Here is a 22,765-nt window from a genome sequence, read left to right on the forward strand (position 1 = left end):
CAGTGGTCTCTGCAGATGTTCCTTTTGCTTGCTAATAAATATCCAAACATTCATCACTTTGTTAGTTGTAACTTGGTCAGTGAGCCAGACCAGCGGTGAAAATGTCTGTGAAGATCCTCTCCATCACTCTCCTCCTGCTGTCAGTGTGTCTGTGCTTCCACGCCGCTGCAGGTAACAGCGCTCTCACTTCTCTACAGAAAAAACAGAGAGAAAATAGATTAAAATAGATTAAATTGATAACAGGATGCTGATTTCTGCTTTGCTTAGAGCATTTAAAAGGTGTCCCTTTTACATCTAAATTGAGAAGTAGTTTTGGAGATTTTTCTTTTCTTTTTTGCATGTTTTTGTTTTCAGTGAGTTACAGGGTTTATGTCTCATGGTGTGCTGCATGATAGGCATACTGTGTGCAGCCTTTAGACCATCATAGCTGCAGCACAGTGGGTGCAGAGGTTCCTTTTGTAGCACGGTGGCAATATGTTACACTCGCAAGAGCTCTAAAATTTCTGACAATGCCACCGTAGGAAAAGATCCCTCCAGAATAATAAATAAATTACTATAAATATTAAAAGGTTCACAAGTTCAAAATGCACCAGGCCAAAGAAGAGGGATCTCTCTTAATAATCCAATAAAATACTTTATTTAAAACAAAAGAAAAAACACACATTGAGCAATAAAAGCAACATACACTTAATAAAACAAGAATACTCAGCTGAACAAAAACACTTTAAAACCCTCCCAGAGTCGGCCACACTACTAGGCCAAGGAAAAGAATTATAAAATACAACAACAACAATTATAATGGGAGGTATAAATGTATGGACTCACCAGTGGCTAGACTGGATCCGGACGGGATGGTTCCAACGTGGCGAAGTCAATGGCCAAAACCTCATTCGGTTTGGATGCCGACAGGTGGCCCATACAACTATGAGAGCCTGTCCCCGAGTCCTTAGCCACCTGACAGCGCCCGCACTTCTGAACCCAGCGCTTAATATCAGCAAACATACCCGGCCAATAGCAACGCTGTCTCACCAACTCTGTTGTGCTCTCAACGCCTTGGTGCCCGTGCTCCTCATGTAGCCATCGCAAGACCTGCGGCTGGAGGATTTCAGGGAGGACCAACTGCAGCACCTCTTCTCCTCTGTCAGGTCGGAAGACCCGACGGTAAAGCACTCCATCCTTCTGGTGCAACAACACAGCCACCGACTTGGAAACCCGGTGCTTGTCATCCACAGAAGGTGGTGCCTGCATTTTGCAGAAGACTAAGAAGTCTTGCAACAGACAATCAGCCTCCTGAAGAGCCCGTATTTCGGCCCCAGAGCGAAAAGGGAACGTGGATACGGCCACCTGGGTTACCGGAGGTCCTACAACCCCAACCTGAACCTGCTGGACAGAGGTAGGGACTATTGATCCCGGGAGTATGCGCTCCACCAGATCATTTGCCGATGCACACTGTCGGGAGAGGGCATCCGCATTCTTGTTGCTACGACCTGACCGATACCTGATCTCGAAATCAAATGCTGCTAGCTGTGCTGCCTACCGCTGTTCAGTGGCGCCCAGCTTAGCCGACTGGAGATAGCTCAGGGGACTGCTGTCCGTAACCACTAGGCATTTATGTCCTAACAAATATTCCCTGAACTTCTCAGTCATGGCCCATTTCAGTGCCAAAAACTCAAGCTTCATCGAGCTGTAGTTGGTCATATTACGCTTGGCAGGCAGCAGCCCTCGGCTGGCATAGGCCACTGGTCTGACCACACTCTCAGTCTCCTGGGAGAGAACGGTGCCAAGGCCGCTGTAACTCGCATCAACCCCTAGGATAAAGGGGCGCGTAAAATCAGCATACGCCAACCCAGGGGCCGATACCAACCGGGCTTTCAGTGCCTCAAAGCTTGCTTCCCACTGCGGAGTCCAAACCTCACTCAGGGCCTGTCCTGAGCTCCTCCTGGTCTTAGTACCATGCAGAGTGGCTACCACTTTATGTAAGGGAGCAGCCAACGTGGCGAACCCTTCCACAAAGCGCTGATAATAGCTGGCGAACCCCAGAAATGAGCGCAATGTTGAGACATTCGTTGGCCATAGCCAAGTGGCCACAGCCTCGATTTTAGCAGGGTCAGTAGCAACACCACTACAGGAGATCACGTGTCCTAGGTATTTAACCTATTGTTGGAAAAAGGCACACTTCTCTAACTTGACTTTCAATCCTTCCTGTTGTAAGCAATCAAGGACTACCTCTAATCGCTGTAGATGTTGTGACACGGAGGATGAGTTTAGTATAATCTATGGTGGTTAGGGAGAAAGAAGGCACAACACCATTAAACTGTGCCGAAGTGCCACAGTTAGCCTAATGTGCTAAAAAAACCAAACATGGGCCTCTTTCCCACCAACAGGGTTCCGGAGCCCATGCTGTAATTTAACCAGTTAGGCGGGTTTTCCACCACCGAAACACTCGGTGCTCGGCCGAAAAACGGGTTCAATTCCGGCCCCACAAGCTAGCTGGTCTTGAACCACGAACGTGTGACGAAAGCGGCAGACGGGTGTGACTCTGCCGTCTCAACATCAAGTTTTCTACCATATTACATGTTTATTACATGAGAAAAGGGAAGAGATTTTCACGGCTGTGAATTAGGTTGGGCTCTAAGGCTGAACTTGCTGCTTTGTATCAGTTCATATCACAGATAAAAGGACACAAAGTGCGTACTTGTTGTCTTGCTCTAATCGCTGTCTGTGTTTACCTCTTTGCTGCACACAGATGCTGCAGTAATTTGGTTTGGACCGTAAAACGTATTTGCAGCACAAAAAAGGGGAGCATGTTCTCCCACGTTTGTGCGCTTCGGCTTCCATGTCCAGACGAGGACCCGCCCACAGTCATACCTAAAGGAGCAGTTCACAGAAACGCGGTGGGAACGCGGGCCCGTTCTTAAGTGTTTGGCCGGTTCATTGGGAACAGCACGGGCACTGGCACACGAACCGTTTCTCGGTGGTGGGAAAGTAGCAATAGATAAGCAACTGCTAGACTTATAGCGGCCCACCCCGCCAACAGCAGTGAATTGCTTAAACTCCAATGCAGCTACAGTCGCTGCTGAACACCCAGAATGCCAGAGGAAAAAGAGGACTGCTGCAACGCTGAATCCCAGCCCTCTTATGCTGCTGTGACACTGCTCAATAATCAGCCACAGGTGTGTCGCAACAGGCGGAAATGGAATGCGAGCCACCGGAAGGCAATGACCACCAAACTAAAGCCTCACCCGGCCACACTTTCAACCAGTTTTTCTCCAATCAAATCTGAATGCGGTTTTGTTTTCTAGCAAAGTTGTTATTTCAACGGGTCTTCGCTGGGAGGGCTGCAGACATCATGACTCGTTCCATAAGTATGAAGATATCTACAAGCAGGAAATGATAGCAACTAGGGATGCGCCGATCCTATATTCAGTATCGTATCGGTCAGATCCTGGCCTAAATTACTGGATCAGAAATAAAAAATGCAATCTGATCCAATCCAGCCCACATTACCTGTATTACAGTTCTCAGTCGTTGTCTTTTTCTTGTGGGTTTGCGGTTGAGCAAACCAGCTTCAAGCGGCATTACCCCCATCTACCAGAATGGAGTGGAGATCAGGAAACAACCCCCTCAGGTCTCCGTCGCTGCGACGGATTCCCTTTGACACTGAGCGATCATCGCTGACATGTTTTTCCACGCCTCCACCGCTCTCTGGGTGTTAGTGTGTTGTGCTCGCTGTGCTAAGAATTTCAGCTGTTTTTTTTTTCTCTACTTCAGCTCCGGGACATACTGCTAGCGAGCTAGTGATTGTCCGGCACTGGAAGGACCCCTTCCCCGTCAAAATATTTTTGATACTTTAATCCCTGATTAGTGACTAAATATAGACCTGCAGTAGAAACGTATTTAGGGGAATGCTTGTGAATATAAAGCATTACAAGATTACGCTCACGCAGCCCCCAGTTTTTCAACATAAACACTGATGACGCAACAGCAGCAATCAGCTGATTTACGTGCAGTCAGTCTGCACAAGTGCAAAGAGGCGGAGCCGGTGAGCTCAGATGGAGCGGAAGAAAGTTTTCTTCCTGTAAGCCCCATTAAACCTTTACTGGGAAACAGCTGGAGGTCCTTCATCACCCATCTGATCAGTAAGTGAAGAAAAGAGAACTTTGTTTCACACAGGGAAAAACTGCAGTATGGATGTCAAGTTGTCTCAAATTTTTGTGCAACTTTCCCCAACTTGAAAAAAGGAATACATCTTCTGGAGTTTAGGATAATGGGGTTTCACTCTGAATTACTTCACACTGAATATGCTCCTTTTTGTTTTCCTTTCTTTTATTTGGAATTTACAAGGGGTAACATGCAGTCACCTTCGTAGTGCAGCACATTAGGTGAAAAAACGGCTGCCTCTCCAGTGTTTAGATGTATTGTTTGCACAAATCCTTCGGCATACTCCACTCTCGTTCTGTTTAGCTTCCGTGTTAATTTGTTTTTTTTTTTTTTTGCCTGTCATGTCTGGCAGATCTTGCAAACAGAACTGTGATCTGAATGCATTGTTGTGCCAAACATATTTGCTATTTCAAAATGAGCTCTATAGGTTCTCTATAGGCTCCTCTTGTTACTGTGTAATCCTTTATTTTATTTGAATTATTTTTAACATGCTATTTATCAAATTGTGCCAGAAATGACAGGCTTAAGAAATAGAAAAGAGAAGAGAAAGAAAAGAGAAAGGGAAAGAGGAAGAAGAAGAAAGGGAAAAAAAAAGGAGAGAAAATAGAAAAAAGAAACAGGAAAGGGTGCAAGTAAGTAAACCAAATAGTTAGCCACTTGTTAAACTTAAGATATTGACAATATCTGCAAAAATAAAGATTGTGTGGGGGAAAAAATAAATAAATAAATAAATAAAAATAAAAGAAGAATAGTTATACAAACCAACCATTTTGTGTCATTATGTGGGTATATGTGTTTGTGTCATGAAATGTACTTACCAATGAAGGCAGAAAGCCGCAGCCCCGCCCATCAGAACCCAGAGGCAGGCAAAGAGAATCCCAGGAAGCCCAGGCCACCAGCCGCCCCTCCAGCCCTACGAAGACCCGCGGCCACTCATTCCAAAGACAACCGTACACCCCTCCCAGCAGACGGAGGACGGAGGTCTCAGATGGAGTCCCAGCAGCCAAGGAGCAAGGGCACCAGAGCAGTCGAGGCAACGAGAAGCCAGCCCCCCCCCAGCGGCCAGCCCCCCGCACGGCCGGCAGCCGGGCCCCCGGGCCCCCGGCACCCAAGGGCCGCCCGAGCCCCCACAGGGCCCCCCCCCCACGCCGAAGAAGCCAACGCAGCCCCGCGCCGCAGCCCCCAGGGGAGCAGGTCACCACCCACATCAGAACATCCGGCCCCACCCAGGAACCAGGAGGTACCCACACCCCAGGGGGGCAGGGGGGGAGAGGCAACCAACAAGGAGCGGTCAGGAGGCAAGCCCCCGGCCCAGACCCAGGTCCAGCCAAACATACAACCACACGCACACCGGCAAGCACACCCATGTACACATTTATACACAAACACACTCTCCCACACACATATAAACATAGATACACCATATTCACTCGCCCACCCATACTCACGAAGACTGTGACAAATACAAAGACACACATTCATCCATAGCTACCCACTCTCTGAAGATGGGAGCGGAAACCACCCCAGGGCCAAGAGTGACCCCAAGATGCCGCCAGCCCGGTCCCCAAGGAACCACCCGCCCCTGACCCCGGGCGAGGCATAAGAAATCGGGGTGTGAGATGGCCCACCCCCCCCTCCCCCCGCCCAACTTATAAGTGTATGTGTTTATGTTGTGAATGAATGAGTTGTATAGGGTGCAGTTAAAATTGAGGGGGCAGTTGTGCCACAAGCACCAACTGCTGGATGTCAGTGCTCGCCCACACTGCCCCCCCAAAAACCCTGCATGTCTAAAATGCAAATAAAATTTGGGGACAGACAGAAATGAGGATCTGAATGGGGCCACCTCAGCGGCCGCCCCTCATCAACCTCTGTGTAACATGCCTGCCCCAAAGGTCCTATATGTATCGTGTAGTATGTGTGCATGTGTTGTGAATTATAATGTCTATAGTGCAATTAAAAAGGAGATGCAAGTGGCCGCGTGACTCTGCACGCAGCCTCTCAACCCTACACCCTACGTGTGTGTGTGTGTGTGTGTGTGTGTGTGTGGGGGGGGGGGGGGGGGGGGTGTAAGACCAGGAAGGTGGGAAAAAAAAAAAAAAAAAAAAAAAACCCACCCAACCTGGAAGAAGAGAGCCAGCAGTCCACTGGCTCAGTAGGCACCCCGACCTCCCACACCCTAGCACAGGGCAGGGAGGGGTGAGCCCGGGGCCATGGTGACAGCATCCCAGAGCACTGCAGCACCTGAGACTGGTGCCACCGCCCCCATCATAGAGGGTAGCCCACTCTCACTAGACGCCCATTCACTCAACAATAGACACAAACAAGCGACAGGACATGCTGGCCTGAGTTGGAAATACGGTGCCCCGTCCCCACCAACCACCCCACCGCCGTCCCCACCCCCCACCCCACCCCCCGGCAGCGCAGGCACCCCAGGGCCCCAAAAGCGCAGACCGGACGTCCCAACGCAGGTTAGGTCAACCCACCCCACCCGGTGGCGCGCCCGGGACAGCAGAGACCCCCCAGCGCCAGGGGGGACCCACCGGGAGCCGGCACGGCCCCAGGGCCCAGCCCCCAAGCCACCCAGGTAAGACCAGCCAACCGACCGGGGGCCGGCACCCATCACCCCAAACACCCCGGACCACACCCCAGGACCGCAAGGCAGCACCATCCAAGCCCCCACCACCATCAACTAGAACAGGCACACAGACATCACCAGAAGGTCGCCCCAGGACTCCAGTCTCAGGAGGCTACCAGCTACACAGGCCCCCAGAGCTCCCACCCGACCGCCTACAAAGCACCTCAGGGGCAGAACCAACAGCCACCCACCCCCACTAAGTAATGGAGCTGATCAGTGGGAACCAAAGAGAGTCAAATTCCTCCAATTGATCTTTAGATGAAGCAGACATTCTCTCTAAACTAACATAATCTATTAATAAATTTCTGTACTGAGTAATACATAGTTTATTTTTTGACTTCCAATTCATAAGGATAGTTTTCTTAGCGATGCACAAGGCGGTGAGAACTATGTGTGACATATTTGACTCCATCACTAATTCACTGATGTCACCTAAGATGCATAGTCTGGGGGAAGTTGGGACGCGACAGCTAAACCATGTGGATAGGTCTTTACATATCCTTTGCCAAAATCTCTGAACAGGTACACAAGACCACAGAGCATGTAGATAATTCTCCTCTGAATTGCTTGTACAGTGGGTGCATATGTTTGAATGTGTAAGGCCCATTTGGAACATCCTTTGTCCAGTATAGTGTGTTCTATGGAGAATTTTATATTGTAAAAGTTGTACTTGGGGTCTTTTAGTCATTTTGAAGATATTTAAACATATTTCTGTCCATAAATTTTGATCTAGGTTAACAGAAAGATCACGCTCCCATTTTGCAATTGGGAGGGAAACTGAATCATCAGTTTTCAGTAATAATTTATACAATTTTGACAACAATTTTGGGGTATAGAGGTTAAGAAATTCTGTTACCCGTGTAGGTATTTCTAGATTCAACTGATTAAGGTTAAATCTTCCCTGTAAAATGGACTTAAGTTGTTGATATTCCAGAAATCTACCGTTGCCAATTCTATATTTTGACATAAGTTCTTGGAATGTAATAAGGTTTCCATCTTGGATAATATGTTCTAAAGTATTTACACTCTTATCACGCCATAACGGAAAATTCAGCATTTTCTTTTTCTGACAAATATCTGGATTGTTCCAAATCGGTGTTAGCTTACAGGGGATAAGTGAAGATTTAGTTATTTTCAGAAATTCCCACCAAGCTGTCAGAGAAGTATTTATACTAAGGCTTTTATAGCAGTTATGATGTTTAATACTAGGGCTAATGAAAGGTAGATTCGAGATTTTTATTTTTCCACAAAACTCCTGTTCTAGATCCAGCCATGGGTTGTCTAATGAATTGGATTTGATCCACTTTGAAATATACTGCAACCTATTGCTTAAGAAATAGTAATAAAAGTTTGGTAATTCCAGACCTCCACTTTGTTTTGGCTTTTGTAAAGTTTTTAAGCTTATTCTTGATGGTTTGTTTTTCCATAAAAATTTTGAGATGTTTGAATCTAGTGACTTGAACCAAGGAATAGAAGGTTTATTAGGGATCAGTGAAAATAGATAATTAATTTTTGGTAAGACCATCATTTTAATGGCAGCAACTCTCCCCATGAGTGATATAGGTAAACTATTCCAACGTGTGAGATCATCCTCTATTGTTTTTAATAAGGGGATATGATTTAATCTTACCAAGTCTGAGAGCCTGGCGGAAAAATTTATGCCTAAATATCTAATATTTCCTGACTTTAGTGGGGCCCTAGGGGTTCTATGGAAATTACAATTCAGAGGCAAAACTGTTGCTTTACTCCAATTGATAGAGTAATCGGATATAGATGAGAACTTATCTATCAGTGTGATAGTCTTCAAGAGAGAAGCTTGTGAATTCCCCAGGAAAAGTAATACATCATCAGCATAAAGGCTAATTTTATGGTTCATATTTTCAGTTTGAATCCCTTTAATATTTGCATTTTGACGGATTGCTGCCGCTAGTGGCTCAATGAAAATTACAAAAAGAGAGGGAGAGAGTGGGCAGCCCTGCCTAGTGCCCCTCTGCAGACTGAAGCTTTGGGAAATGAGATCATTTGTCCTAACACGTGCATTTGGGGAGCTGTGTAGTGTTCTGATCCAGTTTATAAAGGATGAACCGAATCCAAATTTTTGTAGAAATGCTAGTAAGAATTTCCAATTTACCCGATCAAATGCCTTTTCTGCATCTAAAGACACGACTGTCGTCTCTAATTTGTTAATAGAACAATAGTCTATTATATTTATCAGTCGACGTGTATTATTGGCTGAGTGCCGACCCTTGATAAAACCTGTTTGATCTGGATGTACAATAAATGGAGTAATACTTTCTAATCTTTTGGCAAGGGCTTTGCAAATTATTTTAAGATCTACATTAATGAGAGAGATTGGCCTGTAGCTGGATGGGAGTGTGGGGTCTTTGCCTGGTTTAAGAAGCAGGCTAATGTTAGCAGAGTTTAGGGTTGGAGATAAGATGTGATCACTCTGAATCTGAGTTACCATTCTGAAAAAAATGGGAGCTCGCTCTGACCAAAATTCTTTATAAAACTCGGCTGGAAAACCGTCTGGACCTGGGGCTTTATTATTTGGGAGGTGCTGTACTGCTTCACTAAGTTCAGATAATGAAAGAGGTAAATCCAGAGCTGCAGCTTGATCGTCATCTAGTTTTGGTAGAATTATATTGTTAAGAAATTCTTCCATTTCAGTATCAGATGGGTTAATCTGTGGTGAGTATAAAGCTTCATAAAAGTCTTTAAAAGAGTTATTTATTTGTTGTGGGTCATGAGTAATGTTACCAGTTGAATCTTTAATAGAATAAATAGCTGTTTTTTCTTTATTTAGTTTTAAATGGTTGGCCAGGAATTTTCCAGATTTGTTTCCATGCTCGAAATTTTCCAAACGCAGCCTCTGCAACATAAATTGTGTCCTTTTATCAGTTATTTCATTTAACTCCAGTTTCAGTTTCCTCAGGTTGTTAATTATATGTTCTTGTGGTGAAGCAGCATAGGCAGTTTCTAAAGATTTAATTTTCTGTTCTAATTCTAACACAAGTGTTTTTTCTTTATTTTTCATATGCGAGCAGTAAGATATTATTTTGCCCCGCATTACTGCCTTTCCTGCTTCCCAAAGAACACATGGTGATATTTCCGGAAGATCATTATTTTCTAAATATGCTGACCACTCCTTTTTGAAATAATTAATGAAATCTTGTTCTTTAAGTAATGATGTATTAAATCTCCAGTTCCTGGTTGGTGGTGTAACTTTTTTCTGTGTCAGAGAGAGAGAGACACCGGTGCATGATCACTGATCGTGATAGGATGAATCTGTGTGTCTGTAATGTCCATCATCATGGAGCTGCTAACTAGAAAGTAGTCTATGCGGGAGTGAGAGTGATATACTGGTGAGAAAAAACTATAATCCCTCAGAGTGGGGTGATGTGAACGCCAAGCATCACAAAGACCAAAATCCTTCATGTACTGTTTAAGAATGTCTGCAGACTGCCAGTTCCTCTGATTCACTGCTGTACTGAGCCTGTCAATATCTGCATTAAGTACCAGGTTGAAGTCTCCTCCTATTACTAGTGTAGTGTCAGAGTGATCAGATAGTGAGGTGAAGAAAGTATGAAAGAAGGAGGGGTCATCAACATTTGGCCCATATATACTAGCAATACATAAATCTGTATTCTGAATAGATAAATTAAGTATTATAAATCTACCTTCAGGGTCTATTGTAGTGTTGCTAATGTTAAAGTTTATCTTCCTGTTAATCAGTATAGCTACACCTCTTTGTTTGGAGTTATAGCAGGCTGAGTAAGTGTGAGGGAACTGTGGAGAGGAGAGAGTGAGCACAGATGTTTTGGACAGGTGTGTCTCCTGTAAAAGAACAACATCTGCTTTTAAGTCTTTTAACTGATTAAAAATTTTTAGTCTTTTTTCCCTCGAACCAGCTCCGTGCACATTCCATGAGACAAATCTGAGTGTGCTCATATTTAAACTAACTGATGGACTGTTGTGTGCTCACTAAAGATGTGTGTGTATATGCGCTGTATGTTGGTGGGTGTGTGTGTGTGTATGTGTGCGTATGCTCTGTATGTTGGCGTGCTAATTGCAGAAATAAAAAAGACGTGAAAAAAGTGACCTGAGTGACATAAGACTGAAATAAGAAGAGGAGGAAAAAAGAGGAGGAGAAGAAGAAGAAACATCCTTTAAACAAAACAAACAAGTGATCACGGCACTATGCTCATTAATCGGCGTTATTGGTACTATTTAGACAGTTGAATATACATTTAGAGAACTGCAGAGAAAGTAGAAAAAGAAACAAACAAAAAAAAAAAAAAACTCAGAAAAGAGCGTTAATATGGACACAGATCACCTGAACGGTCTGTAGAGCCATGGCGTGGTGCTTTTGTCGCGGTAAAGCTGTCCGTTTACATACAGTTTGTCCACGGCGATGACAGCCCGGGAGCCTCCCTGCATGAGCTTCTTCCGGATGGGGAACAGGACCTTGCGTCGCTCCAAAATCTCCTTCGGAAACTGGTCGTTCACGCTGAAGTCCGTCCCTCTCAGCTCCCGGCCGCGGCTCTTCACCAGCTCTTTTTGTTTAAAGTGTTCGAATTTGGCCACGATCGGTCTGGGTCTGCGTGCTCTGGGTCGCTTTCCTCCCAGGCGGTGGACTCTATGGAAGGCGATGGTCTTCACGGTGTCATCCGGGAGCTTCAGGTGAGTTTGGATAAACTCCTTCACTGTAGCCTCCGGGTCCTCCTCTGCCTTTTCCGGAATACCTGAAAACACAAGATTTTCTCTCATGCTGCGGGCATGAAGCTTGATAATAGATTCTTTAATTTTCTTATTTTCAGCTGAGAGCCGGGTCGTTTCCTCGGTGAGGGAATTCACCGACTCTTTGAGGACAGCGTTTTCAGCAGCCAGTGTTTCCACCTGATGCTGGCTGAACTCGACTGACTCCCGCAGGGCCTGAAACTCCTTGTGGAGGATTTCAACCAGGGCCAAGCTGGCGTCAAAGCTTGACAGCTTGTTGTCAATGGACTCCAGAATGCCCACAATATTAGTGGTGGGTGGCGATACCGCCTCTAGGGAATCTTCGGGGCGGCTTCTTTTCGTGCACGGAGTTCCCTTGCTGGTGGAGGGAGTTGACGTCTTGTCAGGTTTCCCCATATCGACTCGCTCAAAACACCCGTCAATGTAACGCAACAGACTGTCCAGGTCCTCTTCACAGTCCTTCAGATTGCTGCAAAAAATTTAAGTTAGGCTGAAAAAACTATCTAGATTTGTTAGTTTTAAGCCTGTCTACTTTATAAATTGGCGGAAAAAAAGCTAATCACTCAAATGTTTGCAAATGGAATCACGCCGCCATTGGCGATTCTGCCGAGATTCACAAAGTCTCGCGTGACTACAGCATAGCCTCCCCTCTGTTAATTTGTTTAAACGGCACAGGGCGGGTCATGTGACCTTGCGCACTAAAATAGAGTCAGCTGTAATATTACACACGAGGCTCAGCTGCGAGTCACGTGACATCGATTCAGTTTTCCCTGTCCACTATTTTTTATTTACATTTTACCTTATTATTTTTATTTTCCTTTATTATATATTTTTTTCTTTTATTCACCTATTACCCTCCTCCCTGAAACAAAAGTTAAAAAATCAGGTTTGACTTGACACCTCCCACTCGAGCGTTCCAGTGGACATACTGGGAAGCTCGCTTCTTCAAAGTCAACCATCTAAATGTCCATTTAACCTAAGTGCCTATTGCTCTTCAGTGGGCAACAGCACAACTAATCGCCAAACATCTCTGTGAAGGACGGTGGTTTGCATCTCCTTTTGCCGATCAAGTCTCGAAGTCTTTATGTTGCCACTTCTTAGTACAGGAACACTGCAGCTTGAGTACACTTTAACATGCACATTCCGGACAGTTCCTCTGCTGTCTGGATTCGTGCTGACCACTCTGCCAAGTCTGAACTGTCCCCTCATAGCATTTTGGTCACACAGCCACACAATGTCTCCAACAGCAACATTCCTTTCTCTGGTATGCCACTTGCTTCTTACAAAGAGATTGGGACCAGCCAGTTGACTCCAGCTCTTCCAGAACTCTTGTAAGGGTAGGTGGTAAAATCAAAGGCTTTAATATCCCCACTTTGAGAAGCTCTTCCAAGCAGGAGGGAATTTGGTGTTATGTACTGGACACAGTCTTCACGACTCTGCATCCTGGCATTGATTGGATGTTCATTTGTGAGGTTAGCTGCCAAGTAAAGAGCTGTATGAAACTCACTGTAACTCAGATCAGACTCCTTCCCAAGTCTCAGGAGTGCCCTTTTCACAATCCGCACAGCAGCTTCAGCAGCGCCATTCCTATGAGGACAGTCAGGTGGATGGGTCTTCCATGCCCACTCAGTCCCATTCTTCGTGGCAGAATCCTCGAGAGCACCTTTATTCTGGCCTTCCAGGAATCTATAGAGTTCATCCAGGACTGGTTTTGCACCAATGAAATTCGTGCCTGGGTCTGACCACACCTTCCTCGGATGCCCTCGGATTGATGTAAACCTTTGGTATGCCATCAGGAATGCCTCAGTAGACACAGAGTTTGCCAGTTCAGTATGGATAGCTCTGCTAACCATACAACTAAAGACAATGCCCCAGACCTTCAGAGTAACTCTTTTCTTAATATTATCCTTGACCTGGTAAGGTCCAAACAGGTCCACTGTTGTGTACTCGAAAGGTGCCGCAGGTTCGGTCCTCTCTGGTGGTAGATCACCCATCACTTGCTGACATTTCATTGCTCTAGCCTTCCTGCAGATAAGGCATCCCTCAACGACCTTCTGGGCTACTCTCCTTCCTCATACAACCCAAGCCTTTCTCCTCATCTCCAGTAGGGTTCCAGCCACTCCATCATGACCCTCACAATGAGACTCCCGTGCTAACAAAGTGGACACCCATGAGTCACCAGGTAAAAGAGGGACAGCAGCATGATCTTCTTTAAAACTCTGCACTCTTCCGCCACAAACAAGAAGCCAAGAGTCCTGCTCTTTGTAGACTACAAGACGGTCCGTCGTAGTACTGGGGAAATTTGTGCCCTCCTGAGCAGCAAGAAACAGATCACGCATAGCCCCGTCTCTTTCCCTGATGGAAATGATTCCGGTAGATGGGATTGCCTCCCACTTTGGTGTTTTCAGGGTCCGGCCTGGTCCAAGAAACCTTTTAACCGCCCTCCAAGTCCAAGCAATAGTCTTAATGAGCCTAGTTAAGCTGCTGAACTGCTTGATATCCACAAGGCTCTTTGCCACCGATCCTACGGGTGGTCTTTGCTTCTGATCTTTAGTCTGGTCACAGTCCTCCAGTGGTTTTGACTTATTTTCCTGGGCCCTCGTTAATACTGCAACAAAGGCCTTCTTCTGCAGTTTGTTGATGGCTTCCCTGGCAACAGCAGCGATTTCCTTCGCAGTTTTAATTGGTCACTCATTCACAGGTAAACTCAGGAACTGTGGACCAATCTGCCACTCTGAATTTTTATCCAGGTCTTTGGGGCCACCTCCTCTTGTGATTAGGTCTGCAATATTTTGCGGACCAGGGACCCACCACCAGTCTTGGACTTGTGAGTTGTTCTGGATTTCTCCAATGCGATTTGTGAAGAAAGTTTGATAGCCATAATTTTCTCGCTGGATTGCTCCAAGGACGGTCTGGCTGTCGACAAAATGAAACCACTTTTCAACTTTGATCTTGCTGTGTGTCTTAAAATACCTCTTTAGCCGAGAAGCAAACACTGCTCCACACACCTCCGCTTTCACAGGGTCACCCTTCTGATCCAAAGGGGTAAGCTTGGCTTTAGCCTCCACTAGTCTAATGATGGGTTTTGATCAGAGGGCCACCTTAAGTACATGACCGCTCCGAAGGCATGCTCGCTCCCATCTGAAAATGTAATTCCCCATGGTTCACCAGCAGGGGTCTGAGGCCTAACCTGTTCCTGGAGGAGATCCAGGCCAAGTCGCATCTTCTTCTTCCTCTTAGAGAACTTAATTGAAGTCATGACATGGAGCTCGTCATCCTCAACAATGTAGCCAAGCCCTAACGCTTTTTTTTCATCATCACCCATTTGGTTAAGAAGGAACATGGTTCTGGCTTTGGCTCTTGCCTTGTCATATGGCTCGTCCTGGGACTCCTGCCTCCCACTCTGCCCAGAGAACACCCATGGCTTGAGTTGAAATCCTCCAGCCTTCAAGACACACTCCACATTAGTGGTAACAGCTTTCAGATGGTCCAGGTCATTGTGTGATGTGAGGAGATCCATACATCCATCCATTCGCTTCCGCTTATCCTGTTCAGGGTCGCGGGGGGGCTGGAGCCTATCCCAGCTGTCATAGGGCGAGAGGCAGGGTACACCCTGAAAAGGTCGCCAGCCTGTCACAGGGCCAACACAGAAAGACGAACAACCTTTCACACTCACTTTCACACTCTCATTCACACCTATGGGCAATTTAGAGTAGCCAATTAACCTAACCCCAGTAAGTGCATGTCTTTGGAATGTGGGAGGAAACCGGAGTACCCGGAGGAAACCCACGCAAGCACGGGGAGAACATGCAAACTCCACACAGAGAGGGAGAGGCCTGGGCCAAGGTGGAATCGAACCCAGGCCTTCCAGATGGTATTCTATCTGTGAGGCAGCAGTGCTAACCACTGTGTGAGGAGATTGTCGACATAACTGTCTTGCTGCAGTACCTGCCGTTCCTCTTCAGGGTGCATGAACTGAGGAAGGTTGGAAGTCTCTCGCATTGCAAGCTGGGCGATACATCCTGCTGGCTTGTCTCCAATATTCACCCTGGTTATGGCATATTCTCCCAGTTCTTCCTCCTCAGAATCTCGCCACAGGAATCGATGTAAGTGCATTTCACGATCTTCAAGCCAGACAGAGTTGTACATCTTCATGATGTCCCCCAATGCAGCGAACACTCCATCTCTGAACCTCAGGAGGAAAGCTCGAATTGAATTAAGGACGTCTGGGCCCTTCATTAGCATGTCATTTAGGCTAACTCCTTTGAATTTTTGGCTACTGTTCCAGACAAGCCTCGCAGGAGTTGTAATGGAATGTGGGTTCGGAGTGATGAGGTGACTGACGTACCACACAGGCCCGGTCCAGTTGGTGATCTTTTCTTTGGACAGCTTGATCGCAGCTCCCCTAGTGATCATATCATGCACTTGGGCAGCATATGCGGCTTTCCATTTTGGCTCTTTGGCAAGATGTCTTTCAGTTCTGAGAAATGTGGCTTCAACCGCACCCTTATTGTTTGGGAGTGATGCTGGATCTTCAAGCCATGGATATCTTGCATGCCAGGGCGGCTCCTTGCTGTGATGGTCACTTTCCATGTATGTGAGCCCTCCCCTCACTACCTCAAGTTCACGCTCCTCAGCCAGCATCATCTTCTTGCCTCCTGGCTGGCAATTTCCACAGCGGCAGCCCGCACACCTCGGCTCACAGGCAGCACCGATACTGTCCCACTTCCACCATTCCAGGAAATCTCAACTAGAGGTGAAGATTGATGACTCCTGGCTGCTGTGGGAGACCTGATAGCTCTGCGGCTGTTGAACTGGGGTTCCAGTGGGGAGCTCCTCATACTTCATGGCAGCTGTTCTCATTGATCTGGCTAAGTGTGTTTTTGATGTGTAAGCTGACACAGTGATATTCTCAAACAGGTCAGGATGAGCACCTCCAACAGTCTTTGACTGGAAGCTCCTGCAGGCCACTCTCCATGAGAAGGCTTGATGGCTTTTTCACTGTGCTGAGAGTCTTTGAAACTCTATTTGAGAACACATCTCTGCACTGTTTTGCAAGTTCAGGTGGGAGTTTGCTTATGAAGTCCACTTGGTCAGCTGCGTACCTCTTCTTTCTTTCCCCAGGATGACATCCACTCCTTTTCTCATTAGTACCACTCTTTATGTCGGCACTAGTGCACAAGTAGTAGGGATGAGGGCTACGTCTATCCTTACAATCTGGGTGCTTACAGAGGTAAGTGGTTTTACAGAATGCCTGGTCATCGTGAACCTCAAGACACTTATAACATGCTCCTAGCCTCTTGACTGCTGCATTCCTCTCTGAGGGCTTTAGGGTTCGAAATTGCTTACAAAAGTACAGCTTCCTCCTGTGCTTTGCATTACCACAGACCACACATCCTGCCTGGCCCCCATCAGCTTTTGTGGCTTTTGTCCTGGCATGTCTTGGCTCTGGTCTTACTTCACTTTTTGGTTCCTCATCCCTCAGCTGGTCGAGTTGTTCATAAATGCTCTCCTGTTCTTTCAGGACCCTCAGCAGACTGTCAAACCTGTTGCTTGGTACCACTGAATTTTGGCTCATTTATGTGGCTAATGGTCAGTCTTTTTTCAGACTTTCTGGTCTCTCCCAGGTCACTCAAGTCTCTCCCAGGTCACTCAAGTCCTGCAGTGTCTTCTCAACCATTTGGATTAGTTCTACTATTTTCCGTGGCTATTGGCGCCTCATAGCTGGCATCTTCTGCAGTTCTTCCACAATTTCAATGGCAATGACAGTTTGATCCCGATAGTGGTTCTCAAGGACGCGGAGAATGTCTTCTGCTGTGCCATAATTGGTGAGTCTAAGGTCTCTGGTGATCTTTTCCTCCAGGCTGTCCAGCAACTGGAATTTCTTTACCTCCTCGGAACCCGTTGGCTCACCTTGACTCTGCAAAGCTTCCCAGTCTTTCCGCCATCTGTGGAACTCACGTCAGCTCTCCCCAGTAAACTTGGGGAGAGCTGTTGGCTTCAATCTAATGGCTGCCCCAGGAATGTTTTGCAGGGTAGGGAGTGTTAATCTTCTCTCTTCGTCTTTTAGCTTCTGTTGTATGAAGTCGGCTTTCCTCGAGACAAGCTTGGGAATTGTGAGGTCGAGTTCTTTCAGTCGATCCTGGATATCCCTTCTATGAGGAGATGGCACCCACTGCTTCCAGCGGTCATACAGTTCTTTTGCTGTCTTCACTAGCTTTTGCAGATGGGTTAGCATGAACTCGTAAGCCTCCTGTTTGCCATTGAGGTCAACTGCAGAAGTGTGCCTGCACTCTGATTCTGCAACTTGCAATGCAATTAGCACTTCATGGGCTCCAAAGTTGGTCCACAGCGTGTCCTGGACAAGGTCCCTGATCTTCTTTAATCTGGTCTCACATTCACTCGTGGTCTTAATTAAGTCTGCCTTTTGCTGTTCCGTCAGTATGGCTTCTTCGCCAGCATCCAGTTCAGCTTCCTTATTAGCGATGAGTTTAATTTCAAAATCATCACTGATTTCCCAGACTTTTTCTGCCGCTTTTTTGAGTGTGTAGAATCCACTTTCAAGATCTTGGGCTGTCATGTCCTCGTAAGTCCTCAGTAAGCTGTTGGCCAGGTGAGTGAATGCTCTCTTTGCCACAGTTCGATCCATCTTAAGCTGTTCAGTGGGCTTCAGGGCTTGCTCCGTCATTCCTCCTTCTGAAAGCTTGTTCACGGGTGATGAAAAGAGGGTACTTTAAGGTATTTATTTAATCTTTAATTTGACCTCTTTCTTCTGGTCGTCAGCCTTACTGCTCCTGCACTGAAATTGTCTGGTCTCCAGTTCCTGGACTCCCGGTTTTTCACTGTCAAGTTATCTCAAATTTTTGTGCAACTTTCCCCAACTTGAAAAAAGGAATACATCTTCTGGAGTTTAGGATAACTGGGTTTCACTCGGAATTACTTCACACTGAACATCCTCCTTTTTGTTTTCCTTGATTTTATTCAGAATTTACAAGGGGTAACATCCAGTCACCTTCATAGTGGAGCACATTAGGTGAAAAACCGGCTGCCTCTCCAGTGTTTAGATATACTGTTTGCACAAATCCTCCGGCGTACTCCACTCTCCTTCTGTTTGAGCTTCCGTGTTAATTTGTTTGAACAGCGCGGGGCGGGCCATGTGACGCTAAGCACTAAAATAGTCAGCTGTAATATTACAACACCCTGCTCAGCTGCGAGTCACATGGCATCAATTCAGTTTTCCCTGTCCACGATTTTTTATTTACATTTTACCTTATCATTTTTATTTTAATTTTCCTTTATTATATATTTTTTTCTTTTATTCACCTATTACCCTTTTCCCTGAAACAAAAGTTAAAAATCAGGTTTGACTAGACAATGGAAGTTAAAATATGCAGATGAACTGTTAAAGTGAAAAAAGTATTTCTTATCCAGTTCCTCGGGTAATTGATGGTATAATTGATTGAATACTCGATTACTAAAGCGATAGTTGCATCCCTACTGAAATTTGCAACATACCATAAGCCAATGCATCACCTTTACACATAGGAGCAACAGGATTCAGGTGATAGAGTGATTGTTGTAAGTAAAGTTTATTTATTGAGTGCTTTACACAGACAAAAAGTCACAAAGCACTGTACAATAATTAAAATACAATATCACAAAAAAGCCAAATAAAACACCATGTTAAAAACATATTAACATTACCATATTAAAAGAAAAAGAATAAAAATAAAGTCAACAGAAAGCCTGTTTTTTTTTTACGACTCCACAGAGTCAGCTAAATGGAGATGGAGTGGTAAACAGTTCCAGAGCTTTGGTGCCACTGCCTGAAAAGCTCTGCCCCTCCCTGGTTCTTAGTTTTGCACGTGGGACAACTAAAAAATTTTGATTTTGTTGTGTGTGAGACTGTTGACGTATGTAAAATCTATCCAGGCATTTGAAATCAATTGATTTGTTTTTTTAAAAGATCGGATTTGTATCGGTATCGGACCTAAAAAAGTGGTATTGTGCCATCCCTAATAGCAATACAGAGAGAGGATAACATATGTTGCAGCAATAGGAAATTGTTCGCCATTCAGCCTCCTGCACATGTGAATTTTGTCAAAAAAAATTTCTAATGAGCTCACTGTTTATTCCTGTTTTCATCATCTGGCAATTATTTACTGTTTTATTGGTGAATATAATAAGAGCAAATCAAGACTGCAAGTTTCTTCCAATTCCTGAATCCTGAATATTATCTGGATCTTTAGTTACTGTGAATGCTGCAAAGCATTCACAGTATTGTTCTTGTACTCCAAAAACCTTCGGTCGCTAAAAACTCAAGCAGCGTTTGGGCTTTTCAAATCCTTTCAGGCTTTAAAAGCTAATACTTCAGCATACCTTCAGCTAGAAAGACCATTTAAGCTTTAAAATGAAGCCAAGCCTTTCAGCTATTCAGCTATTACTTTTTGTATTGATATCTTTTATGGTTTTTGAACAGTTACAGTTTAAGCATAAGAAGGTTTTTGCTCTTTTTAGCGTTTATAATGGGTGTGTATTGGGTCATCTAGAGTGCGCATTCCAAAGGTTAGAGTGAGAGACTTCAAATTCTTCAGCTGAAAAATTTCTCTCTAAACTGCCGCTGTGTCCGCACTCTTCACTCTACAGCCATCATTTTATGATCAAAACGTAGCGCCGCTTCTCTACTTTCAAACAATGTGTCTCTCAGCCCTGAGAAATGTAAACTTTTTAAACTGTGAGGCTTCAAGTAGAGGGAGCACCCTCCAACTCCTCCATCTGCCTCTATAGTAATTTTCGGGAGGTGATTTTCTCAAAACCAAAAAAGAGCCCTTTTTTAAAACTGCTCCCATGACCACATTTTGAAAGCCAGGAAAATAAAAATTATACCATTGTTTAGAGCAGGGCCTTGTGACACTCACAGTTCAAAAATTATTTTGATAGATGCTACGGTTTTTGATTTATGAGCAGTTGTTCGGGAGGTGCGCCAATACAAATTCAACAGGGCTTTGCCACAAAGTGCATTTAAACAGTTACACAGCTGTTTTGAGTTGGCAGAACTAAATGTGTAGCAGCATTCTGATTGGCTCATAAGACTAAACTGATTGGTGGATTTATCTTCTGCATGCAAGCTGTTCAAAGTTGAGCTGTTTCTTGTTCTTTCATAACTTCAGCACCGTTTATGCTACAGAAACCGTTCTGGTATCAAAATGCTCAGCTTCTTCTGCAGATTTATGCTATTACTTTATGCCATTACGTTTAACAGCTGTTCAGCGGTTTAACAGCTGTTCAGCACCACTACACACACACACACACTGTTCAGCTTTTTAACACCTGTTCAGCAGTTTAGCAGCTGTTCAACATTTTTAACAGCTGTTCAACAGTTTTAACAGCTGTTCAGCATTTTTAACAGCTGTTCAGCAGTTCAACAGTTCAGGTATTCAGCAGTTCAGCAATTCAGCAGTTCATTGAAGCTCATTCAGCAAATAAAGATTCAGCTGTTTGAAGCCTTTCTTGGCATTTCAGCTGCAATCTTTCAGCATGCAGCATTCACAGTGCATTTTCTTCAGGAAATGCTTTTTCTAGTTTGTTAGATATTTTCTTGACAACATGAAGATGATATCCCTCAACTGTTCATATTTCCCTTTGGAGATTTGATTTTGTTAAATAAATAAATACTTTTCTCCCTATCAGCTCGTCGAAATCCTTCAAGAAGCCGACTGTGCTGCATTGAGGTCACCACCCTCAACATGAGCGCTGAGGTGGTGGGGGAAACGTATCGTAAGCAGGCTGCAGCACATCCCTGTGTGAAGGCTGTGATGTAAGTCAACACATGTTCTACACACACATACACACACACACACACACACACACACACACAAACAGTCTCTATAAGTTTCTCTTTTATTTCCAGTTTCAACACAGATTATGGAAAACTGTGTGCTGATCCAAAAGCTCAGTGGGTCAAGAACCGTAAGTACACACACACACACACACACACACACACACACACACACAAAAAAAACCTGAAGCTCCTCTTTGTCTTTCCTCTGCAGTCGTCGCCAACATGACAAAGGTGTGAAGCAGAGAGTCTCTGATGAAGCATCGCTGCCTGTCGGCTCCACCAGGATCTCCTTTAGCATCACATTTAAAGACTTATTTAAACCAGAGTGCTTTCCTAACATAACATTCTTATATATATTCTTTGCATTTGTAAGTTACTTTTTTCACTCGTAGTGTGGAGTAATCCTGTATTTGATTCAGTCATGTACTGGGTTTATTTTATTCCTGAAGTTCTGGCTTTCTGTGTCTTTTTCCCCTCACTTATTTGGCTGTTTTTTTCTATGTATTATGTATTTATCAAAGTACTTTTTGGCAGTGAAAAACAAAGAATCTAAAAATAAACTTTATTATTACTGAGTGAATATTTTCCTGCTGTTGTCTGAATGCCCACCACACACACACACACACACACACACACACACACACACACACAATATGTCACACACATCTAATAATTTCCCATACTGGGACTCCCCCAGTGTTTTTAGTGGAGCTCAAAGTGTATGATCCAATATGATCTCGGGGTCTCAGGAATGGAAGGATGCTGGAACTTTTCTTTCAACCTATTTACCACCTTTCTTAGCCCCAGGGTGGAGCCCCAAGTGTGGGCATGCTTCTTAGAGAGCAAAGTCACTGCTGTCATGCTCCACACCTGTCTCATCCATTGAATCTAGAAGTGGAAGCCAACACCACAGAGTCAGGGGCTGCAGTCTTGCAGGAGGATGCTCAAAGAGCAGACCATCCAGAAGCCTATTCCAGGAAGCATGTTCAACAAACTCTGAGTTTAAAAACATACCCTGAGTTGATCAACTCTGAGATCGGCAACTCTGAGTTTCCCGTTCCAGAACAGCTGATCAGAGTTAGTTCAATCAGCTCTGAGTATGATCACCCTGAGTTAGCGTGTGCGTGAGTCAAGAAAGAAAGCATCATCAATGGAGCTCTGACACCAGGAGTCACCATGGCAATGGGTAAATAAAGAGCAGAGCCTCCATTTTATTCTGATGGATGGAGGATCGCGCATGTCAGTGTGGAGCATGACGAGTCACTTCAATCAGCCTGACCCACTCTGTCATCGTCATAGACAGAATAAAGTTTGTTATAAAATATCATTTCTTTTATGATGTCTGCTGTCATCATTTACACAACTTGAGTCTCCATCAGATGAAGCTG

General features: G+C 45.0%; 1 protein-coding gene across 1 annotated transcript; it reads left to right on the forward strand.

Moving 5' to 3' along the window:
- Positions 1-91: 91 nt before the first annotated feature.
- LOC115799806 (eotaxin-like) lies at positions 92-21,861 on the forward strand. Its single transcript, XM_030757093.1, has 4 exons — positions 92-171; positions 21,227-21,353; positions 21,447-21,505; positions 21,589-21,861. The coding sequence occupies exons 1-4, from the start codon at positions 102-104 to the stop codon at positions 21,612-21,614; spliced, it is 282 nt and encodes a 93-aa protein (XP_030612953.1). The 5' UTR covers positions 92-101; the 3' UTR covers positions 21,615-21,861.
- Positions 21,862-22,765: the final 904 nt, after the last annotated feature.

The sequence above is a fragment of the Archocentrus centrarchus genome, chromosome 20 (assembly GCF_007364275.1).
Source record: "Archocentrus centrarchus isolate MPI-CPG fArcCen1 chromosome 20, fArcCen1, whole genome shotgun sequence".
NCBI classification, from domain to species: domain Eukaryota; kingdom Metazoa; phylum Chordata; class Actinopteri; order Cichliformes; family Cichlidae; genus Archocentrus; species Archocentrus centrarchus.